Source organism: Dasypus novemcinctus, chromosome 22, assembly GCF_030445035.2.
Source record: "Dasypus novemcinctus isolate mDasNov1 chromosome 22, mDasNov1.1.hap2, whole genome shotgun sequence".
Lineage (NCBI taxonomy): Eukaryota > Metazoa > Chordata > Mammalia > Cingulata > Dasypodidae > Dasypus > Dasypus novemcinctus.
The window spans coordinates 56,837,326-56,862,877 of NC_080694.1; the positions used below are offsets into that span (position 1 = coordinate 56,837,326).

The 25,552-nt window shown below is 41.0% G+C and overlaps 1 protein-coding gene across 5 annotated transcripts in view; it reads right to left on the reverse strand.

Moving 5' to 3' along the window:
* GPLD1 (glycosylphosphatidylinositol specific phospholipase D1) overlaps window positions 1–25,552 on the reverse strand; it is a 69,085-nt gene that overhangs the window by 28,174 nt on the left and 15,359 nt on the right. For 4 of the 5 annotated variants that reach the window (XM_058285313.1, XM_058285312.1, XM_058285311.1 and 1 more), the window contains 10 exons: window positions 19,461–19,539; window positions 17,177–17,274; window positions 16,664–16,774; window positions 15,814–15,862; window positions 15,097–15,151; window positions 5,833–5,940; window positions 5,582–5,609; window positions 5,345–5,484; window positions 2,227–2,292; window positions 700–820 (listed from right to left, as the gene is read on the reverse strand). In XM_058285313.1, coding sequence (XP_058141296.1) covers window positions 700–820; window positions 2,227–2,292; window positions 5,345–5,484; window positions 5,582–5,609; window positions 5,833–5,940; window positions 15,097–15,151; window positions 15,814–15,862; window positions 16,664–16,774; window positions 17,177–17,274; window positions 19,461–19,539 — 855 coding nt within the window. Of the gene's footprint in view, window positions 1–699; window positions 821–2,226; window positions 2,293–5,344; window positions 5,485–5,581; window positions 5,610–5,832; window positions 5,941–15,096; window positions 15,152–15,813; window positions 15,863–16,663; window positions 16,775–17,176; window positions 17,275–19,460; window positions 19,540–20,814; window positions 21,194–25,552 lie in introns of those variants that run through there. The other variant, XM_058285314.1, reaches the window with a different exon arrangement.

Consider the following 25,552-nt stretch of genomic DNA (forward strand, 5'->3'; position numbering starts at 1 on the left):
TGCTCCAGTCCACCAAGACAACTCCCAGGTTTCCAAACATCCTGAAACTTTCGTAACACGCTACCAAAAATATGCTCTCTGACTGCTGGAACCCTATCTATCGCTCAAGTCCCAAGTAGAGTGCCACTTGCTTCAAGAAGCCTTCTCCAGCAGCCTTTCAGAGGTAGAAATGATCTTCCTCCTATCTAACTGTCCCCCCACCTTGCATATACCAAGGTATTTGTTGCATCTAGCCACATAATGAATGTAGTTTGGGCATTTGTCTTGTCATCCCTGCAAGACTGAAAATTTTTTCAAGGAAAAAATTTCCTTTCCAGGTTATATTCCCCCCAATCGAGCATCAATCGAGCATCTTACACCTAAAAGATGCTCTTTCGTATCTAACGGTGTCACTCAGCGTGCAGCTTGGCCGTTGTCCTTCGGTATGGCTGCCACGCTTTGGACTCGGGCCCTACTAGGATTGGCCTGGGTGCCCAGGGCTACTGTGGGCTCCGCTGGGCTCGCGAGAGGCCACTGAGGTCAGACTCACGTCAGGGCATCTCTGGGACCGGCCAGATTTGGAGACCGAGAGCATCCACTGGCCTGACACATGCCCGGGTGACTGTCAATGGATGATTAAATCCCCAGGAGTTGGACAGAACAAGGTATCACAAGAAGCAACAGCTTCCTCTTTCTCCATTAAAAGCAGAAAATTCTTACTTGGGTCCAGGAATCCACACTAAAGAACACTCCTCTTTCTGTATAGTTTATATTTCTTTCCATATCTTTAGTTAGGGATGTGGTCGAATTTCTATGAAAACCAATTTTCTGCACTTTTGAGCTGTTGGAAAGAGAGAACAATGAAATGGTTATGACTGAGAAAACAATCAATCCCCTGAACAGCTGAATTGGAGATTACAGTGTCAATTACAGGTTAAAAAAATTTTAATATCTGAAAGCTGAAAAACCACCACAGAAAAAAAAAATTACAACCTCCATAGGAGATTTCACAAAATCTTTTAGTGAAAGATCCATCTTTTGGAAATGATATTTCCTATCACTTCAGAGTTCTATAATGGACTAAAAAGTTTGAATTCCTCCTGGATTACTAAGAAAATTTAAGATATTTCAATGTTTTACATAGAAGGTCAAGATATAGTATGTAGCTGGTTGAGAAACTGGTAAGCAGGCTGAATGCAGTATCTTTAAAGATATGTGAGAATCATTATACAATAAAAATGCATTTTAAAATTCAAATAATTTACCCAGATGCTTAGAAGAGTCAGTCTTCAGAAATAAATGACAGGTTAGTCAGGCAACAAACAAATGATGCACGACCCATGAAAGACACCAAGTGGTACAGAGATTCTGACAATCTAGAGTTTACAAGTCCAATCTAAAGGCAGGCATTTTAAAAATCGACCTAATTCAAATAAATTAAATAATGAGGATTTAACTGAACACTTAATGCAAATAGTTTCTCCAAAGCTCTAAGCTCCCTCTCACTAGTAACTTTCACAGCAAGTCCCTCTTTTTTGAGTCTCTAACTCTTATCCTTAATATCTCAGTTTAAACGTCACTTCCTCACAGAAGGCTCTCCTGTGGCCGGGTTAGGGCACTCTGTATTACAACCCCAGAGTGCCCTTTCCTTCCTAACAATTACAGAATTTACAAATCTTTCTTCAGTGCTGATTCATCTGCTAGGCAGTACACTCTAGAGAAGTAGGAACTCTTTTGTCTTGTTCACAATGGTATCTCGAGTGTCTTAGTTCCTGGCACCTAATGGTTAACCAATATTTCTTGAATGAATGAACGAATGAATGAATGATTTGTGGTAGGTACCCAAGTCTAGCAGGGGACGCAATCTTGTATAATACAAATGAGGTCTTCTTCCTCAGAAGTCGCTGTTCTCTCAATGCTAAATGGCTTTTCAGGGTTGAAATTTCAATAAAGTTTATAAGTAGAAACAACAATAATAATATTAACTACCATTTTGTGAGCAAGTTATTGTACATTAATTGCTTTATATCTGTTCTCACACTGAGAGTAATGCCCACATGTGTTTTTCTCCATTTTACAGAAGGAGGAAGCTGTAAGCTCAGAGGAGAAAAAAAAACCACAGCGTTGTAAACGGCAGAGCTGGAGTTTGAGCCACATCACAGCCTGCCTGCATGCCCCTGCTCTCGGCCTCTGCAGGCGACCGCCTGGGGTCGGCTGTCCTTCTAAGGAGCGCTGGGATCCACTTACCCCTGGCTGCTGTTTTGCCGGCCTCCGCACGCTATGAACAGAGGGTTCTCAGGCAGGCTGCAGTCACTGGGGAGAGAGTCAAACGAATTAGGCATTCCTCGACCTCCTTTCCGAGCGCGGCTTTTAAGGAGAACCGGCGGCGCGCATCACCCCTGCAAAAAGGCTTAGCGCAGAGCCTTGGTTTCCCATCCATTCAGGGCTCACAGAGGCCCGAGTCCTTCTAGAGCCTGGCGGCCAAATCCTGCTGGAGACTTGGTAACGGAGGCCTCCCACACGCAGGCTCAGAGACGGGGGCAGAGACCGGCGCCCAGCCTGGCACCCTCGGCCCACGTGTGCCCAGGGACGCCCGCGATCATCTGAGCCGTGAACTCTCTCCATCGGGGGCTTTCGCCTAAGTCTGCTTTCACCCAAGCATTAGGGAGCGGAGGGCACGCTGGGGAGCCTGCATGTTAGAAGGAAGACGACTTTTAAGGCGAGGAAGAACGGCACGGACGGAGGCTCGGGGGCTGCGAAGGCCAGGAGCCCTGGGCCGGGAGAGGGATGCAGCAGAGGCAGCGGAAAGAAGCTGGAGACAAAGTGTTCCCATGAAAATCTTTCCTGGGGCCAGCCTGGAGCCAAGGAAAAATCTCTCTCCGAAACCAGCTTTCTCCCACACCAGGATTCAGAAGGCGTCCTGACAGCAGCAGTGCCATCGTTACAGATACATTTAGAGTTAAATAGAGTTGAGTTCTGCCTGGAAACTTCACTACCATTATTTGACTGTTTCTTTAGGGAAACGCACTATGAGTTTCAAAGAACTTATAAATGAAACTTGGGAATGAGTTGGGAAATGCTTGTAATGTGAACCTATTTCTATTTTTCTTCCTACCATGAATTTGTGTTCTCTTTCTTTGGCGCCTTCTCCAAATTTCCCACAAGTTTTCATCCATTGTGACAGATCTTTCCCTATGTGTGCAAAGAAGCAATCAGTTCATGGAATTTTCTGCCTTGCTCAATTAGGACCCAGATCAAGAGATAGGATATATGCTCCTTCCCAAGTACCTCCTTCTAATTAAAGGATAAAGGCCAGCAACACAGCTTTCCTTAGCTATCTGAATAACAAAATATTAAAAAGAAAAACATTAAAAAATGCTTTCCAATTTAAGGATCATTATACATGGATTCTTTAGAGCAAATAAATGCAGGTCACACACTCTAACAGAGTCATGGGCTATTAATCCTCCCCATATAAACTTGACTTCCTTCTAGTAATAATTACAATACTAGCAGCCAACACTTAGTGCTTATGCCTTGATGTGATGCCATTTACTCCTCACAACAACTCTACAGGGTTGAGTTGTCGTGGGACAGAATTTTTACCACACACATTTTAAAGATGAGGAAACTAATGCTTAGGGCAGTTTAGCAACTTGCTCCAGATAACTCAGCAGTGAGTGGCAAGTCTCTCAAATTCCAAAGCCCCACCCTCTCGACAACTGTGCTGGCCTGTACCTAAAAACCACAGCCACAGAAGGAGGGCTTGGAGATTCTATTTGAGGTGTATTTCACTATTAAAAATGCCATTCCTTTTAGATTGTTTACCCATGCCAAATTGTTATTCACCAAGTCTTAAAAGCAACCTTATATTTATCAGGTTTCCCTTACATTTTTGATGTAACAGTTATGTAATCTAAAGCGCCTTTAAAAATAAATTTACAAAAAAAAAAAACCTTGGAAAAAAACATTTACCACGTTAAAGGAGAATTTATGAAAGGATATTTCGTGTTTGCTTTTTTTAAAGATTGATTTATTTATCCCCCTCCCCCTCGTTGTTGGGGGTTGCTGTCTGCATCTGCTCGTCATCTCTGTAGGAGGCACCGGGAACCACACCCGGGACTTTCCATGGGGAAGAGACATATTCAATCACCTAAGCGGCCTAAGCTCCCTGGATTGTTTTGCCTCTCATTGTCTTTCCTCTTTGTGTCTCTTTTGCATGGTGTCTGCCCCTTGCACCAACTCGCCTTCTCCAGGGGGCACCGGAAACCGAACCCGGGACCTCCCATGTGGTAGGCAGGAGCCCAATTGCTCGAGCCACATCCACTTCCCAGGACATTTTGTTTTAAATACAGTACGTAATTAAGCTTAACGGTATTCGAACACCAGCCAATGTTTGTAAGGACAGAGGAACACTATTCCAGAGCCTACTTAGGCGGCTGGGACTTAAAAACTCCCAGTCCTCCCTCGGTCCTTCCCGAGAGCAGCCCCCAGGCACTGCCCCTGGGACTCTGGCCCACCTTTTCCACCGCTGTGGCTGCTGTTTACCTTCCACCCACCCTTTCCCAGCATCAGATGCTGCCTCAGGTGCTTCCCACCCAACCCCAGCCCTGCCCACCCACTTCACCAGTGGAGGAGGGGCTGCTCCTCAGGGATGTGCTGAGACTTGGGTTCTGAGAGGAGCCTGGTTCCTGTAAGGCCTGGGGTGGCTGCTGTGAGAGACTAAGGATCAGATCGCAGCTTGAGGAGGTGACAATCCAGTCTAGCCCGACCTGGATTCTCTCCGACTGACACTCGTCCTCAGCTCGCTGAGGAGAGAAGCCCCCCGAGGCTCAGATTGTGACAAACACATCCATCCCCGCCTTTATGTCGGGGGGTGTGTGTGAGGGGGAAGGAGCATCCGGGCTACTCTGTTTCCGCCCTTGTAGTCTTAGGTGAAGTGCCCTTTGAAAACCCCAACCCTGGGAGGGGAGTCGGGGCAAAGGGAGGGGTCGCCGGCTGCCGCCACCCCGCGGCCTTGGAGAGCTGGCGCCCAAGCCCACCGCCGGCGTTCTCCCCAGAGAAACAAACGTAGGGTCAGCTGTGGCAGCCCATTCCCACCTAAGCCGTTTCTCGCGGATGACAAAATTTGCAGTATCTACCTCTCTATCCCGAAAACAGGAGCGACATCAGCAATTCTAACTCGGTGAAAACCTGTCAGGATTTTGACCTGACATTTCCATTCTTTTACTCCTAGATCAGGACAGTCCGGCACATCATGAGATTTTTTTTTTTTTAACTTAATCAGTTGAAAAAATCTTGGAGTGATGTTGGAGAAGGGGGTAGCAAGGCAGAGTGATGGGTGTAAGAAACAGCAACCACTCACCTGGTTCCATTCTCTAGCATGAAGCTTGTTAGGTGGTAAATCTTAGTGGACCAGTAGGCCATATCATCCAGGCCTCCGAGGAAATACTCCTGGAATCGTTCCACCAAAAATGGGGACTTTCTAGAATAAGTAGGATAAAGCTAGAGCAGAGAGGAAGAAAAGTAAATCAACAAGGTCCCCTGCCGGTGTCTGTGCAACCCTTTAAATCAAAAGCTTTTGAAAGAAGGAAGGCCTTACCTTGGAGACGGCCAACACCTCACCATACCTGCAATGCGAACAATAATTTGGCCGTAAGTTGTGCTTTCTACAGCTAAATGAAGCAGGTCATAAAGAAAAAGCCCTCCCCAGCATGTACTGACTCCCACGTAACTCCCACTGAATGAGCAAAATCCATATATCTTAAACTCTCAGCAGCCTGAGACACTGAAAAGGACTCCAGTAAAGTCACAATAAGATCAGCTGCAAAATTTCCCCTGGGCTATGCTTACATTTCCAGGAACTGAAGATATGAGCAGTCAACGATTGTACTTTGGGTGATGACTTCTCGGCCATAGAGTTTCCTATAAATTCCCAATAGATCTTTGACAGGCACATACCTAAGAAATATATTAGAATAAAGTAAGAGTTGTTTCTATTATGAAGCTGAAGATGATAATGATAAAAATAACAGAGGCAGCAGCTAACAGTTATTTCGTGATTATTATGTGCCAGGCAATGAAAGGGGCTTTCCATGCACTATTTATTTAATTCTACCAATGACCCAGGGGAGTTGGTACTATTATATTCCCATTGTACATAAGAAGAAACTGAGGCACAGAAAAGTTAAATAATTCTCTCAGTGATACAGAGCAAGCAACTCATTCCTTCATCAAATATTTATGAAAGTACATTCCAAGATAAGTCAACTAAGTACAAAGGGGTATTTAATGTTTGTGAACTCAGAATTCAAGAACAGTGTAAATGATTATTTATTCTTTTGAGTGAAATTAAATTCAACTATAGCTCCTTACTCTGACACTTCAGTTTCGGAGCGCAGAGTAAAGGAAAAGATTTCTAAGTCAGACTTTTGGTTCACAGCTATTAGTTATTTCAGTTGGAAGAGAAACAGCATCTTAAATATTAAGCTTAAACTAAATCATTTTTTAACTTAACTTCAAAATATTTAGAGTATAGAAGACAAAACTCACAACAAGGAAACTTGACTTTAGTATAGGTGATGGTTAGGCTAATGTGTCAACGTGGCCAGGTAATTGGGCCAAGCAATTTGCCCAATTGCTGTTTGGCCAAGCAAGCAATGGGCTAATTGTAATTTTAACAAAGGCAACTATGGGCTTTAGTCAACAGTGAGTTTACTGCATAGATGGCTGATTACATCTACATTGACCAGGGGATTGCTGTCAGCAATAAGTGACGTTTTAGCCAATCAGTTGAATCCCTTAAAAGGGGAAGGATTTCAGCACTCAGAGAGAATTTCCCAGCTCATCTTTGTACAGCCAACATCTCCCAGAGACTCATCAAAGACCTTCATTGGACTTTGATTGGAGCCCGTGGTTTGCAGCCTCCTGAGGAACCTGGGCTTGTGCATCCCCACGGTCACGTGAGAGAATCTCACAAATCTCCTACGATTTACAGATATCTCCTGTTGATTCTGTTTCCCAAAAGAACCTTGACTAATACGGTATATTTACAAGAAAAAAAAAGCTATTGAGATGCCCATTTTTTATTTCCTAAGAGCACCAAAATGGCCCTCTCAATAAAAATAGCTTAAAAAGCTAGACAAAATAACAAAAATATTTTTTCAATTGAATCACTAAGCTAGCAAAAAAATGAAAATTTTCCAAAGGTCAACAACAAATGGAAAGTGAAAACCTTGGGTGGCAAGCAAGTGAGAAGGCCACCCTTTGCCCTGAGGACGTTAGCCAAGCTCTGGGAGCCAGGAGTTTGGGGGATGGCTGTGTGGGATGCCAAAAGGGTGTAGCAACCACCCAAAGTGGGGCAGCTCACAGGAGACTAGGATGAATATGAACTAGAAAGAAACTGACCATATAGAGTAGAACAGCAAAGATATCTGCCTGTCTTGATCTTGGCAATGAGGAGAGAAAAGAGAAATATATAGATAGATAGATAGATAGATAGACAGATATACCCCTTGCATTTGTAACCACAGTCAGCCCTTACATGTGTTTTGTCCTGCATTCATGTCAGCTGTGCAGTCAGAAAAACTTTAAGGATTGAGTGTAATTTAAAGTAGTCCTGGATTAGTAGGCTTCCAGGCAACCTACAGAAGACAAGACAAATCCTCTCTGGAGGAATGCAATTCTAACTCAAACACCAGCTAATTCAAGGGGCACAGACATAACCAAAAGATGACTAGCGTCACCACATGAATACCTAAAAAAATAGACTTTAAGGAAAGACCTTATTAGAGTTAAAGAGGGTCATAATGATAAAAGGTTCCATTCAATAGAACAACATATGATTTTGAAACTTGAAGGTACCCAACAGTGTATCTTCAAAACATAAATAAAGAAAACTTTGACTTCACCATGATGTATGATCTTTAACAAATTTCCCTCTTCATAATTAATAGATCAAACTTACAGAAAAAGTAAGAAATAAATAGTATTGGTTATAGAAGATTTGAACAGCAAATTTAATAAGGCTGAGCTAATGGCACATACAGAAAACTATACCAATATTAGAGAACTACCATTCTTTTCAAGCAAGCATGGAATATTGACAAAAATTTGACCATATTCTACCATAAATCAAGACTCAACAAATTTCACAGGAAACCAAAGAAGGCTTTGAAAGAAAATAAATATAAGAGTACAAAGTAATGAACTAGAAAATAAACATATAATAGAGAGGATCAATAAAACCTAAAGTTCATTCCTTAAAATCATAAAACTGAGAAATATTGGACAAGATTAATAGTTTAAAACTATGAGAAGGCAGAATAAACAATGTTAAAGATGACAAATGGAACATAAGTAGAGGTAAAAGAGGGCTCCAAAATATTTAAGTACTTAGACCAAAAGTCATAAAAAATATAACTTACCAAAACTCCTTAGAAAGAAATTGAAAAACTGAATTGTCCTACGACCATTAAAGAAATTTTAAAGTTCCCCACAAAGAAAACACCAGTCCTAGAGAGCTTTAGCGGTAAGTTCTACTAAACATTCAAGGAATCAATATTATATCTTACATAAACTTCTGGAGTACAGGAAAAGAAAGAACACTCCTCACCTGATTTCTCAATGCCAGTGTAACCTTGATACCAAAACCACAGTCAGAACAAGAAAGGAAAGTTATAGTACAAGTTCACTCATACAAATGCAAAAATCCTAAACAACAAAAAAATAGATGTAACAAATAAAAAAAAGATATGTTATGATAAAATTAGTTTTGCCCCTGGTATGTAAGACTGATTTAATATTAGCAAATTGATTAATATAATTCATTATATTAACAGATTAAGAGAAATAAATAACTATCTCGAAGGATACAGACCAAGAGTCCAATACAATCTGAATTCAACTTATGATTTAAAAGTACTAGCAAACTAGATGCAGAAGGAAACTTCCTTAACTTGTTAAAGGTATCCAAAAAAATCCATAGTAATCATTACAGTTAACAATGAAATTTTGAAAGCATTCAGTTTAAGATCAGGAACAAAATAAGTATGCACAATATCACCACTTCTATTCAGATGGTACTGAAGATATAAGCCAGTGAAATAAGGCAAGAAAAAAGAAATAATAGGTATAAAGACTGAAAAGGAAAAATAAAAGTCATAATTTATAAACTATAAATTGTGAATATATAGTAAATTCAAAAGAATACCCAGATAAATTACAATTAAAAAGATAGCGTCGAGTTGTTGTTAGATGCAAAATTGAAATTAGGAAGTCACTTGCATTTCTATGCATCAGCAATTAGAATATATAACTTTAAAAAGTTACCATTGAACATACAGAAGAAATTTTCAATATACATAAAAGGTAACAGACCTTGATGAGGAAAGGCACAATACAAAAAATTTTATTTTATTTTATTTTATTGTTATTTTTTGTTGGCTTTGTTTTTGGAGAGGTTTTGGGTTGCAGAGGAGTTGCAGCTGTGGTAGGGGAGGCTCACTGCTCTGGGATGTCAGTGGTGGGTGGATATTTGTTTGAAAGTGCACCTGTGGCATGTCTCTATGGAGTGTGTGTTCATGTGGTCAGGAGTGCTGTCTTGGTGGGTGGAGACTCACATAATAACCAAAGGAATGTTGAATTCCCATCATGGCAAGTCCCGCTATATTCTCTCATAGGTAGCAAGACTCTCTGGAGTACATGGGCAATGTCTAGCAAAGGAGGGTGGACAAATGTGCCAGGCTCTTGATATTGAAGCCTGTACTTATGAACCTTGTTCTTGTGAAATCAACACTTGGCCTAGTAATATATATTGCCTAAGAGTTACCTCCTAAAGGCATCCTTGTTGACCAAATGTGGTCTCTCTCTAAGCCAATTTAACATATAAATTCACTGCCTTCCAACTGACATGGGACATGACTCCTGGGGAAAAGCTTCCCTGGCACTGAGGGATTAATACCAAGTGCCAAGGAACTATGCTTTTGGAAAAAGACCTAGACCAAAAGGGAGAACTACTGAATGCAAATGAGTTTTTATGACTAAGAGATTTCAAAGTGAGTCAGGAGGTCATTCCAGAGGTTACACTTATGCAAGTCTCAGAGGAATCTCACTGTCCACCACAGTGAACAGTCCCTCAAGTAGGAATACTCCTGAGGGCTCTAGAGACATCTAGACAGTATAGGAAGGGCAGACAACCCTAGGAAATTGGCAGCCCATTAGTGGGCCTTACCTTGGAATAGGATCCCATCTCCCCAATGTATCAGAGTTGAATTCATTTATAATTTTCCTACTCATGGTTCTTCTGCCCCATATACTTGAACCTATAATTAGCACTATACCCATTAAATATATGTCCCAGAAACTTAATCTTCTGGCTGTTCATATGCTGGGTGAGCCCTGAATCTCAGCAGAGTTGCAGCCAACACCTACTCTCCAGTTCATCAGACTCACCCAGTATCAGTAACAAAAGGATAATGGTGAACAACGCCCATCCCAAGAGGCAGAGAATATCTGCATATCTGCAGCTGCAAGCAAAACAGGTCCATTCATCTGGTACATGGGATCTAAGCCCCCTCTCAATCAGAAGCAGAGTGGGCATCACCATCCCCAAATCCTCAAGATTGAGGAATGAACAAATATAAGGGGAAATGCAACTATAGACTAACTTAGACTTATTGTTCTAGTAATGGAAGAACTTGCAACATTGATATAAAGGCAGTGGTCACCAGCAATTCTGAGGGGAGGGAGAGAGGGAAGAATAGGTAAAACATGGGGCATTTTGGGGACACTGAAGTTGTTCTGCATGATATTGCAATGACGAATACAAGCCACTATACATCTTGTCAAAACTAATAAAATTGTGCAGTGCAAAGTGTAAAACATAATGTAAACTATAGACCATACCTAGTAGCAATACTGCAATACATGTTCATCAACTGTAACAAATACACCACACTAATGAAAGATGTTGTAGATGGGGGAAAGCGTAAGTGGGGAAGGGAGTGAGGTGGGATATATAGGAATCTCCTGTATTTTCAACGTTTATATAACCTAAAGGTTTAAAAACAAAGAAAAAAAAATTTAAGTTGCCCTTACTTTTACATGAAGGTGAAAAGGCAGCCTACTTAATGGGAGAAAATATTTGGAAACCACATATACGATAAAGGTTTAATATCTATGATTTATAAAGAGATTCGACAACTCAGTGATAATAAGACAAATGACCCAATTTTTTAATATGGGCAAAAGACTTGAATAGACATTTTTCCAAAGAGGAAACACAGAAAGGGGAAAAAAAAACAATACATGCATGAAAAGATGTGTAACATCACTAGCTATTAGAGAAATGCAAACCAAAACTATTTCACACCTATTAGAATGGCCATTATTTTTTAAATAATACTACAAGTGCAGGAGAGGACATGGAGAAATAGGAACGCTATACAATGTTGGTGGAAATGCAAAATGGTGCAGGCTCTGTGGAAGACTGTTTGGTAGTTCCTCAGGAAGTTAAGTGTAGAGCTTCACAATCCAGCAATCCCACTCTTAGGTATATACTCCAAAGAATTGAAAGCAGGTACGTGAACAGACATTTGCACATTGATGTCCAGAGGAGCATTATTCACAATTGCCAAAAGATGGAAACAACCCAGGTGTCCATCAACAGATGAATGGATAAAGATGGAATATTATTCAGCTGAAAAAAGTCATGAGGCATATAACAACATGGATAAATCTGGAGGACATTATGTTGATTGAAGCAAGTCATTCACAAAAGGACAAATATTGTATGATTTAAGCAATATGAACTAAATATAATGAGCAAAATCATGGAGTTAATAACTAGGCAACTGGTCACCAGAAGACAGAATGAGGATAAAGAATGGGGAGCAGAGGTTTACTGTATACAGAATCTGTCATAAGGTTGATTGTAAATGCTTAGAATTGGATGGAGGTGATGATAGCACATTAGAGTGAATGTAATTAGTGTTGCTAATATGGGGGTATGACTGTGGTTGAAAGGGTAAGTTTAGGGTTGGGTATGTCACTAGATAGAAAGCTAAAGGATGAAACATGGGATTGCAAAACACAGTGAACCCTGTTGCAGATGATATTAACAGTACAAATATAAAAAAATGCTCTTCCATGAATCAGAACAAATGTATGCTAATATTACAAGACATTAAAAATAGGGTGATATTTGAGCTAAAATGCACCTAAAGCAAACTCTGGACTGTAGGGAATAGGAATATGTGAATATTTTTCATCAACTGTAAAAAAAAAAAACAGAATTTTCCTAAGTGACAGAACACAGACACAATGTACGGCATATTGTTTGGCTCCTTTTATATAAATTATAAATACAAATACAGTTATAGAGATGGAATTAGATTAGCAGATATGTATGACAAGGAAAGGATAGAGGAATTGAGAGGTAATAGCTGAGGGCGTGGGATTTTTCTTTTTGGAGCTAATGAAAATGCTGTAATATCGACTATAGTGACAAATGGACAATCTGTGATTACGCCAAAATCCACTGAATGTACATTTTGGATGAATTATATGGTAGGTGAACATATCTCAAAAAAATTGTTTTAAAAAGTTACCATGTATGGTAGCAAGTGAAAAATATAAAATCTCTGGGACTAAATCTAATAAAATGCATAAGATCTTTGTGGAAAAAAAAATTATAATGCTTTAATGAAAGTCATTAAAGAAGATTAATGAGAATATATAGTATTTATGGATAAGAAGATTCAATATTGCAAAACTGTCAATTCTCCCATTTGATCTCCAAATAAAATACAATTCTAATCAATATGCCAAAATTTTTCTTGGAATGTGATCATCTGATTCTAAACCTTATACAAAAGAGTAAAGGAAAAAGAATAGACAAGGTATTTTTGAAGAAAAAGAAGGATAAGGTGGGGGATTTTCTCTAATAGATGTTCTAGCAGTTTGATATGGTTATGAATCCCAAAAATAGATACTGAGTTATGTTTGTAATCTGTCCTGTACCTGGGCATGACTGAGTTATGATTAGGGCTTTGATTGGGCCACGTCATTAGGGCATTGAGTCCCCACCCCTTGATAGGTAGGGACTCACAGATAAAAGGCATGGTGAAGAACAGAGGTAGGGGTTTTTGATGTTGGAGTTTTGAAACTGGAGTTTGATGCTGAAGCCTTAAGCTGGAGCCCCGGGAAGTAAGCTCACAGAGGAAACAGAAGCCTGCCCCCGGAAGAGAGGAATACTGAGCCTTGGAAGAAGCAAGCCTGGGAAGAGAGGAACCTGGAACCCAGAGAGAAGCAAGACCCTGGAAGGGAGGAACCCAGGAAGCCTGAACCCTCACAGCCATCAGCAGCCATTTTACTCTAACACGTGAAGTTAGACTTTGGTGAGGGAAGTAACTTATGCTTTCTGGCCTGGTATCTGTAAGCTCCTACCCCAAATAAACACCTTTATAAAAACCAACCAACTTCTGGTATTTTGCATCAGCACCCCTCTGACTGACTAATACAGATGTCAAGAGTTACTCTAAAGCTACAGTAACCGAACCGATTGTATTGCTCAGGGGTCGTCAATTAGATCAACAGACCACAACGGGACCCCAGGAACTGACCCATGCACACAGGGGATGTTAACTTACCACAGAGAGGGCACTGCAGCACAGCAGGGGAAGGGGAGACTATTGTTAAGGGTTCTATGGGGAAAAGTGAAATTAGATGTCTACCTCAGAATATGCGAAAAAAATTAATTCCGAGTAAAGACATAAAGGTAAAAAACAAAACTCTAAAACTTTAGAAGGCTAGGAAGGAGAATAATCTCATGACCTCAAAGTAGGGAAGAATTTCTTAAACAAGACATCAAAGGTAAAAACTACAAAGGAAGAGATTACTATATCCAACTACATGAAAATTAAGAAATTCTGTTCAAGAGACACCATAAAAAGAGTGAAAAGTCATGCCGAACTACAGAAAAGATATTTGTAACAGGTAAATGACAAACTGACAAAAGATTATAATAATTACAAATAATGGCAAAGAACGGAAAAAATGGGCTAGATATTGAAGAAAGCTTTCACTTAAAATTAAACACAAATGAGCAATAAAATAGGAAAAAAAGTTCAACTTCATTAGCAATCTGGGAAATACAAATTAAAAGCTGAATGAAATACCTCGCACCAAGCAAGTTGATAAAAATTTAAAAGCTGGACAGTACCAAGTACTGAACTATTATACACAGCTGGAAGATGTATAAATTGGAGCAACCATTTTGAGAACGAGACTGGCACTACTTGGTAAAGTTAAGCATGCGTCAGCCCTACAACTCAGCAATTCCACTTGTAGTGGCGTTTACTCAAGAGAGTCTCCCCGGCACAAAAATGCACGTATGAAAAAATTTTCATAGCAATACACTATGTAAAGCAAAAGCATTTAAAACTACCTCCATGTCCATCAAAACTAGAATAGAGCAACTCATTTTGGTACATTCGTACAACGGAAGACCAGAAATTCTGCTGGGAAAAGGAATGAGCTACAGCTAAACATATCAATATGATTAAATCTCAAAAAACATAATTTAAGGCAAAAAAAAAACATTACAGAAGGATATATACTGTGCAATTCTACTTACCAAAAATGAATAAAAACATTATTTTACATATGAATGCTTACCTATGTAGTAAAACTATAGAGAAAAAAACAAAATTTAAGATCGTGGTTACCCTTAGGGGAGAGAAGGTGAGAGGGGAGTTTCTAAAGTAGCAATAATTCTCCATTTCTTAAGTTGGGTGATAGCTACGAAAGTGAGCATTATTATTTGTATATATACATTCTTTTGTATACTTTACAGTTAAATTTGTAAAAGACTCTACTTAGACTATTCTAATACACAGTTTTACTCTGCAAAATTTACAAATGCCGGTGATTGCTATCATATTGTAAGTTCTATTTTCTAGGAAAAAAGGATCAAGCTCTTAAGTGCCATTTCATCACATTTTTAAAAGCAGTTTTTTTTAGGTATATTCACATACCATACAATCTATGCAAAGTGTACAACCAATGGCTTTTAGTACAATCACAGTTATCACATTTTAAAATGTTTATCATTCTTACCAGCGCCGTGCGAGGTAATTAAAATTGAATTCAAACTGACTCAACACATCGCCTCCTATGGTATAAAAATACACATATTTATGTTTGGTGAGTTATGGTACCACACAGCATCCTTCTCACAATCTAGATTATCAGTTCTTCACTTGGTTACATGTTTCTGTTCATTATTTTAGACATAAGCATGTCTCTCTTTAAGAGAAAGCAATCTCTAAAAAAAAAATCTTAGCTAGTGAAACATGAATTAAGAGAGAATCATCCAACAAAAAAAAAGAATTTTTCACCTTAAGGAAGGCTAGACCATAAAGATTCTTTTAAGTAAATACCTATCACCACTTAATTTGTATATATTTAAAGGTAATTTACAACAGAAAGAGAGAAGGTGTTAATCTATTTAAAGCTGAAGTATTAGGAGACACTAGCCAATGAATTTTATCCCAATCTAAAGGTGAAGTTTTTTCTAAAATTATGACAACTCAATGATAAAGATTTTTCTATAAAAATTACACATATCCATTTTTTTTCAAGAATACATGCCTATGTCAAATAAAGTATCCTTGTACTCTAAATGAACTACAATATTAAAATAGATAGCTAGTTACTATACGCTACTGGCAAGATATGATCAAAAGATACATATTCAAAACACAGTCATGACTGCATTGTAAGTGAAACATAACCAGCACAGGAGAAAGACTGGCAAATGTAAATAACAGTTACCAAAGTCACCAGCTGGATGAGCCACAGAATAGGAGCCGTGAAAATCAATCTGAGAAAGAGAGAGAAGCACCTGGTATATATCATGAGTTACAGCCCATCTCCACAATCAAACACAGGGCGGGGAGATGACAGCAGAACCCAATGAAATGCTGAGCAAGCACGTGGCTGGGCTCAATGCTCACCCCAACATTTTCTTTATTATTTTTAGTAAATACAAATCATATTGGCAGCTGAGTTGTATACCTAGTGTCTGATGATAAATAAAGCTACTGCGGACAATTGTGCCTTCTCGGGTATATACAAAATCTCCATCGAGTCCAAGTTTAAACTTCTAACAGAATGGAATTAATATCAATTAATGATGAGTGGGGAAGACCCAGAGTAAGTCACCAGGTAAGATCTCAATTTTTAGTTTGGGATTAGGGCACTTTTCATAGGTAAAAAAAACAAAAACAAAGAGGGGAGGGAGACAAACCAACCTGGAACTACTACTTTTAAATAAAACCAAATGGCAGATATTTATTTTATTTAGAAACATGGGTTGTTAAAAACAGCTTTAGTAAAAACAGGAAATTTCTCAAATGCTGTTTGTGACTAAAATAGAAAATCACACTTATCACTGCTTTCGACTCTGCCCTATCTGATGGATTTACCCAGGCAGCAAATAAGAGTAAGAGGAATGAATGGGAAAAGATAGAAACCCAACCAAACCCTACGTCTGGCAAAAGTCATGTTTCCACACGACATCCAAATAACCTAGTTATCCTTTCCTTTAGAAGACTGAGTTTCTGATCCTGGGTATGACATCGTCACTCCCCTAACGTCGTTAAGCATGAACACATGTACTCACGGCCGCCATGGCCCGAAGGAATCCTTGTTCGATGCCCAAACTGTGCCAGCTGATATCTGCCACCATATGAGAGGCAACTCCAAACATGAAAGCTACCAATTTCTCTGTGTCCTGTCAAAGAGGCAAATTAGAGTCACGTATATTGGGGTTATTTTATAAACACCCTATAAAAAACATTACCGAGTCTTAACCAAAAAAATCAGAGGCAGGTGCAGTGTAGTTTCTAGGTACCCCAAATCACCTAGGACTTCTGGAAGTGTTTTACAGTGCCTTGGAAGTGCTGTCAGATGAACTCCTATTGGAGCAAAATGACCGAGTGGCATGCCCCCAGCACTTTTTATAATTCACCCCAAGTATTAACCCGCTAACCCAAGTACTCCATTTGGCATTGAGGGTACAATTGTAAATAAGCCCTCACACATTCTGGGGGAGGAGGGTAAAAATGGGGTAAAAGCAAAAGCAAGTACTTAGCAAGGTTAGAACTGAATTTTTTAAGGATGCGGCCGCACCCACCTTCTCCCAGGGACGGGGGTAGTTCTCGCGGATATAATGAATACTCGCATTCAGAAACGGGGTCCAGTGAGTGCTCTCAGACACATCGTGGAATTTTCCTGACAAAACAAAAGCAAGCCTCAGGGTTCTTTCTGAAAAAGCTGTAGATTCTCAACCAAATATTCACTGAACCAGCTCATCCATCACTGCCCGCTGCTGCGTCCCTTCTCCTCCTGCCCTCCAAGCTCCTTAACCGCTCGGAGTTCCGAGGAAGCCTCTAGAACAGAAGAGCTAGCCCAAATTTTAGATCAGGACTGATGACTAGCACCCTATGGAAGTGGAAAGGACTCTAAACTGGGTCCCAGTATCTCTCATGTCTTGGGCTGGCAATGTTTTCAATTTCTGTATCCTAAACCTACAGAGGCACGTTTTGGGGTTTCTTTTTTTTTTGTATGTTTGTTCGGTGAATCACTTTTCTAAGAATAGCAATCCTTTCCAAAGTTTACAAGTCACCTGAAGAGTCAGCCATGTCTGTTTCCAACCCTGCTTGTGGCAGTTAGCCTTGCTACTCTAATTATAGAAATTTATTCACTATTAAGTAAACTGGTAAAATATGAATACAAATACAGAGTTGTTTCTTTGGAAACCAAGCGTCTAGAAAAATTGTGCTTTTGAAAGATGCGATAGAAGTGAATCTCTCCCCCACCCCCAAAAAATAAATCCTACTGTTCCATTAGATATGTATGAGACAGTGTAAAAGATTTGGAAAATTTCATAAAAACCTAAGAGGAATTTTCACTGAAATTCCTTGTTATCATAATGTTTTATAATTATTTTAAAATTTACCAGTCATACGCCTGTCCCAATCACATTAGATTGTATAGAGTATCCACTACTTAAAAAATAATTGGAAAATGATGAATAGCTTGCATTCCTTTTCTTCTCTTTTTTAATCTTTGTAATCTGTGTTACCAATCTCTAAAAATCATACCATAAGCAATGTTTCTCAAATTTATTTGACAAAAAACTTCTCCATTCTTTCCTTTTGTGTAAAATATCAAGGGACTGTTACAATACCAAGAGACCAGAGAACTCTCTGAATAGTTTGGGAAATGCCAAATTAGAAATAGTAGGTTAGAAAAAGGGAGAACTGCAACAAGCAGGGCAAAGATAGACTAAAAAGGACACAGAAAAAAAATACTTACAGATACATGAAATACCAAAGCTTAATTGTTTGGGATTGTAATTCCAGGGGGGAGTGGCCCTACCTATTTCAGTAGCTCTAAAGCTATCGCTGTATTAATGGGATGATGGCTAAGGGCCTGCAGACACCTCCAGTGTAGAGTGGCCCAGTGTGCCCGATGCCTCCGGCTTGTCCCTCTGGGTCCACCCCACCGCCTTCCTCCCCGCAGTGTGCCTTGGACGGGACCTGCTCAGGGGGCCTCTCTGCCCTCTGGCTTTGAGTGGGGAGAGCTGGCAGGAGGTTGGGAGAAGGGCAGTCAGGGTATCTATTCCCCCAGCTCCCCTCTGGGCTCCCCGTGGGCTGGCTGGGTCCCTGGCCTGAAGGTGGGCTCCAATCGAGGAACCCGCTCTGTCCCATGGCTCTGTCTGCAGATCCAGTGCCGCCCGGCTCCCTCCTCTCAGGCCTCAGGCCCAAAGGCGGCAGCACATCCTGCTTTCTGCTCCAGTCCTGCAGTGTCCCTTGTGGTCTCCAACCGGGCTTCCCCCATCTTTGTAAATAGCCCCTTTCTAAAATTGCCCTCAGATCACTCGGTTTGCAGGTACTTTCTGTGCCCTGCTGAGGCCCTGACAGATACAACCCAACCCATGAGTTCAGCTACGATAACAACCCTGCTTTGGATTTGTGTTACACTTGACAAAATACTAAGCATGAATGCCAGCCACAACCCAGTTGAAGTAGCAGAACCAGCATTATTATGACTATTTTACAGACGTGGAAACTGAGGCTCAGCATGTAAGTGACATTTCCAAGGTGACATGCTAAGAGGCTAAATAAAAGGAACCCAAACCCAGACCTTTCAATTCTGCAAAATGTTTCCTCCTTACCACAAAGCAGTAAAGCAAATAAGGACAGGTTAGAATGATTTTCACTAAATAAAATAAAAAGTTACAAAGTTTTCATAAGCGGGTAAATTTTGTTTAAACAAAAAACGCACTTAAGAGAGATCAGCCACTGGCCAACAGTAGTGGGCAATACAACGTGCTATTATATATTTAAAAGTCAGAGCCATTTCTAGGAACCAAGTGAAAGTGACATTATCTGGTTGCCCAGTTTTCAGCTTACCGCCTTTGCAGATGTCGGGGTAAAAACAATCGGGAAATACTGTTCCAGCCTGATACGCATCCTGGTGCTCAAGTAACAGCTGGGGAGAAGGAAAAGCTAGAGATTAGAGGAAAGGAGGCCTAACCTGGCAGGTGCAGGCCCAGTCGGCTTCCAGCTGTGAGACGAAGGAAAGAGGGAAGAAAGGGAGAGAGGAAGAAAGGCAGAAGGCAGGCAGGTATAAATCAGTGAATTTTTTTAAAAAACCCATGCATGATCCAAGACAAAACACTACAATATAAACCTTTAGGCTCTTTTCTAGGAAACATAGACAAGCTAATTGAGAAGAAAGGAAAGTTACCTATTGGAATTTCACCTCCCTTCATTTTCTCTGACCACCTACCCAAGCAGATTTCCTACAGCAGTTCAATAAAAGGCTATTTCATTTGAGATAAGATTTTCACTGATCCACACTGAAACAAGTTGGTCCTTCCCCAGCATGCCCAGAGCTGCTAAAAATTCCCAGCTGAGGCTGAAGGAGGCTCAGTCGCTGTTGGCTAATTTGGAGCTCCAGGGGATTTTACAGCCTATATAAACTGTGAATAACTGGAATTGACTTATTTAGCAGATTATAGTTGCTACTTGCACTTTAGTGTAAGATTACCATCTCTCCTGCATTTGGAGGGTGAAAAACATATATATCCTTTCCCTTTTACAATGAAGCCATCATAACTGATGGGGATTTTCTTTGAAATGCTCTTCCTTGGTGGACTGGCTCGTTTCATTCCATTCCAAACATCTGAGAGCATCCCCAGCTGCAAGCTACAAACTAAATACAAAAGACTCGGGGCCACTTCTACCTCTTTTGCATCTTCATCCAGCATAGAGCACTGGGTCTTTCTGCAGCCCTGGTAGCGAGGCCCCGTGTTTGGGCTCTAGCTTCACAGCTGCTTATCTGCTTTGCTAGGAAGGAGCATGACTTATGGTGACGAGGTCCTGGTGTCAATGGTTAAGGCAGTGGCTTCTTAATTTCCAAACCACGTATGAGACAGTTGCATCTGGAGCTGGCAAAGGGGGCAGTAGCTTTTTTGACTACCATGCGCTGAGCAGGCCATTCCTGGGAATTGTCCCAGAACTCCTTCCTGGGTGCTCAGCCTAGAGCCTTCTCCTCCAGTTCTAACAGTTTGTAGGCCTTGAATCCCCCCACTCCTGGTATTAAACCCCAGTCAGTCTAAACTAGCCAGAGTGACTCCCATTATCTGCAAATGAACTCTGATTGATACAAGGGGCAAAATAAAATTTGGGCAAGCCAACTTTTTTTTTTCCCAATGTGAAACACACACAGAAGCAACAAAGAACATGAGAAATAAGGAAATACCATCTGCTCTGTCTTTTTCTGAGCGGCATCCCATTTCTCTCCTTCCGTAGGCAGAATCACTCACTCCTGAGAAGCCATTCCATCTTGATCAGGGGGGCTGGTAAGTGCAATCCCCACCATAGTGATTGGCACAGAGATGCACACTCGACCCAAGCTAGTTCAGGCAGGACGCACCCCAAGACTCCTCAGCCAGCTCTGGGGAAGATGCCCGCTTCCCTTTGTGGCTGATAAACGTGGAGGATGGGAGTCTCGGGTTGCCAGTGCCCACCAGCTGAGAGAGGCAGAGCGCCATCTGCCCCCGGGTCTCCCAGCACTCTCGGTTACAGGTCCAATAAATTCCCCTTTTTTTCTAAAGACAGTTTGAGTTGGACTTTCATCGCTGGAAAATAATAATTAACTTTATTGAGTATTTACTTTACCAGTCACTGTTCTGCATCTCTCTGTGAGATAGGTAATGTTATTTAACCTGACAAAATGATTTGGAAGCAAATTTGAAAACTAAAGGTACAAAATCATCAGGAAGCTGCTGGGGTAAAAAGAAGACTAATGAGAGAGGATGAATCCTCCAGATATAAAAATACCATTTCCAAGCTAGAGAAATTAAAACTGTATTGTATGAGCATCAGAGGAGACACAGATTAAAGAAACAGAGTAAAGAGTACAGAAACAGACCCAAGCAGCTGTAATAATTTAACATATGATAGAGGTGAGTAAAAAAAGGAGTTGTGTTGGTACAACCCCAGTAACAATGAGCATGTCATCTGCTTAGCCTAGGCGACATGAACTTGAAATTAACGTTACCATTAACAAATCACTGGGTCCCTATCCTGACTGATGCCAAAATAAGGACAAGATGAGCCGGAGAGTTAAATGTCAAAAGCAGAGCCACAAAATTAACAGTACAAATATAAGCGAATAATTGAATAATCGTGGCATGGGAATGATTTTTCTAAGCATAAGATTCAGGCAAAACCCATAAAATAAAAGATTTGTGAACTTAACAACATAAAAATGTAAGAATTCTGCATGGTAAAAAGCACCAGAAACATTTAAAAGAAAAACAAATAACCAGGGAAATCATTTGATAGATGAAGGATTAGTATCTTTGAAAAATTAGGCATTTTCTACAAACCAAGATAAAAACAAATATCCTAACAGACAATGAACAAAAGACAAAGGCAATCCATAGAAGTAATAGAAATGACCAATAAATGTTTGAAAATTATTTAACCTCGTTAATTAAGATGCCAATTAAACCTATAAAAAATAACATTTTTCACCCTTCAAACTAACAAAGACTCGAAAGGAATAAAAATTAAGTCCTAAAGTGACTGCTTCCAAATTGGAAGATACTTTTCAAGAAATTTCAATGAAATACATGGGCTATCAAGGGTATTAAACCTTCCTCTGGCACACGTCTCCCTTATTTTGTTTTATTTTCACTTGTTTCTGGGCCAAGGGGATTCAGCTGGCAGGGCCAGAGCTGACGAGGTTTGCCAAGTATGGTTAGGAAATGGATCACAAACAAGGAGGTTGCGCATATATGCAAATATATTGAGAATAATGTGAGCCAGATTTCTTGTTGGAGAAGAGAATTACAAATATGAACCCTGAGAAGGCAAGACCAAACCTCTGGTGTTTGATTGGAATTATAAGTATTCAAGTAAACTCATTTTAAACAACTCAATAGAAAACAGATAAAGAATTAGATGGATAGATGGATAGATACATACATACATACATACATACATATATACATAAAAACCATTTTGATGGGTCTCCCACTGGTCAAATCTGCAAAAATTTGAGCATCTAAAAATGATCGTCATGTACAGCCATTGAATAAAATAGGAATCCATGAATTCATACTGAAGTAAATATATAAATGGATGGAAAGGAAAGCTCTACCTTAGAACAGAATGTCAACGAATAAATGTAGAAGGAATGATGGAATCAGAGAATCACCATTAGGCCACCGTAATACTGATTACTTTAGGCAAGAATCATGAATGAATGCTAAAATTAATGGATAAAAATCTGATGAGGAACAGAATATTTACATGTACTCAATGTAGCACACCACAATATATTTACACACTAACTAGTTAAAAAGTAGAAAATACTCACTGTTTAACTTTACAGTATAAAATTCTGGCAGATGCCATCATAACCAGGTGATAAAAACTAACATCACCAGAACTTCTGCTTCGAAGATAAAGTCAACCTACTTTTCCCTGTTATTCCTGCTATGAACAACGAAAACCCTAGCTATTACATTTAAAACTAAGGTAGAAGACTCTGAAAGATGGAGATAAGTAAGCAGACTGGCGAGGGAACCCAGGACCCAGGGGTGGCCCCAGGCGAGTTCCCAGGTTTTATTTTCGCTCTTTGTATCTCTAAGTGCATCCTGGAAGAGCCAACAACCCAGGAATGCCAGTGAACACAGAGGGGTAAGGTCCCAACAAAGGCCCGTCTCTCTAGTCAAAGGACTGGGAACAAGGCAGCCTAACAAGAGAGAAAATGTTTAAATAATTACCGCTCTCCTCCAGCCAAACACCAAAGAAAAACAACTGTGGGCCTCCTTCCCCCACCAGCTAAGGCTGAATGGGGAGCCGAGACGTCTACTCTTAACAGGCTGGAACGAGGCGCCCACCTCCCCCTGCAGGGTGGTGTCAGGGAAGGCACGTGGGGAGCCAGTGTTTTCAGCCCTCGCCCTCACCTCCACCCCTTAATGTCGGTGGGGACGACTAGGGGAGCCTGAGCGTCCTACCCCTTCCGGCAGTAATGGGTCAGCGCTCCCCCTACCCACTGGAGGGGTGGCAGAGGAGACCCAGGGGAGAGTCGGGACGTTGACCACTGGCCAGCAGTAAGGAGGCCATCCCGCCCTCCTGTGTCAATGCAGGCCGTGGTGGACAGCAGTGGTGAGGCTCTCCTACCCCTTCCGGCTGGGGAGTTACCAGTGGAGGCCGGGTGGGGAGCCCAACTCCCACACCCGCCTGGGGTAACCAGCAGCCCCTACCTTGCGTGTCAACACAGACCAAATGGGGACCCTGGACTTCAGTCCCCACTTGGCAGTAAAGAGGCAGTGTCTCCCCTTCTCCTGCCGAAGTGGTGCCAGAGGATGCCAGCTAAAGGAGAAGGTTTACATAGATCCAGCATTTCATCAGATAACACCCAAAACGTCCAACTTTCAGTAAAAAAATCAGTCATCATATCAAGAACCAGGAAGATCTCCAACAGAATAAAATAAGACAATCGAGATGCCAATCCTGAGGTTATAGAAATACTAGTGCTGGGGAAGCAGACTTGGCCCAGTGGTTAGGGCGTCCGCCTACCACATGGCAGGTCCGCGGTTCAAACCCAGGGCCTCCTTGACCCGTGTGGAGCTGGCCCATGCGCAGTGCTGATGTGCACAAGGAGTGCCCTGCCATGCAGGGGTGTCCCCCACGTAGGGGAGCCCCACGCGCAAGGAGTGCACCCCATAAGGAGAGCTGCCCAGAGCAAAAAAGCACAGCCTGCCCAGGAGTGGCACCGCACACATGGAGAGCTGACACAACAAGATGACGAAACAAAAAAGAGACACAGATTCCCGGTGCCGCTGACCATATAAGCAGTCACAGAACACACAGTGAATGGACAGAGAGAGCAGACAACTGGGGGGGGCAGGGGAAGGGAAAGAGAAATAAATAAAAAATAAATCTAAGAAAAAAAAGCAAGTCTCAAAACAGTGAATAAAGTATAATCTTTTCAAAGAAAAGTTCTAATATGTGCAGAATAGATACCTGGAATGACATCAAGCAAAATGTTAACAACAGTTCTCTTAGAGAACATGTTTTTTTTGTTCTGTTTTGTTTTGTTTTTAACAGTAAGTTTCTATTAGTTTTATAATCAGAAAAGGTAAAACCTTTTCTATCTGGAGGTTGGGGGTCAGGGCAGGGACAGCAACCAGCCAAAGAACTCCCATTGCTCTGCTTCAACACATCATGTTGACATTCTATTTATTTTTGAAGAAAGAAGAAAAATGTTAGGGCAATAATAACCACTAATGTGATGTTTGTTAACTTGGTTCTTACAGGTCTCATAAATTAAAAAACTGATTCTTTTGGCTTTATGTATTAATTATTAATTTGGTTAGTGAAAGTCAAGTCTTTGAAGTGTAATCCCCTCTAGATTGATTAATAAAAAATAATCGCAAAACCAACAAAGCTCAGATACTCCTGAAAGACAGTTCAGATCCCACTGAGACGCTGCTGGCCTGCGGGGCTGGTCTACACAGCCCACCAGCTGGCCTCCTTCCAGGCCACTTCCCTCTGCATCCCTTTGACACACTGCATCAGTGAGTTGAGAGATCACCAAAAAGCAGGGTTTAGCAGGGGGAGAAGGAAATAGCCAAGATGCCCACATATGGAGCTAGAGAATGGGTCATCAATCTTTGAAAAGGAACTTGATGATTATATTATAAAAGGTAAAGTAATCCCTGTCTATTTTAATAAGTTGAACGGGAAAAGCGCGAGTACTCAGAGCACTGAGTTAAGTTCAGTGACTCGTCAGTATTTGGATCAGGACCAGTGCTGAGGGAGTTTGGGTACCAAGGTCGCTTGACCAACCCTCGAGTGGACAATCACTGCGCACACAGGGTTGGTGGTCCACGGCGCTGAACTCGGCAGACTCCTGCTTCCCCTCCTCCGTCCTGCTTGCTTTCTACAAGGGTGAACCAAGATGACAAGCAGATATAAAT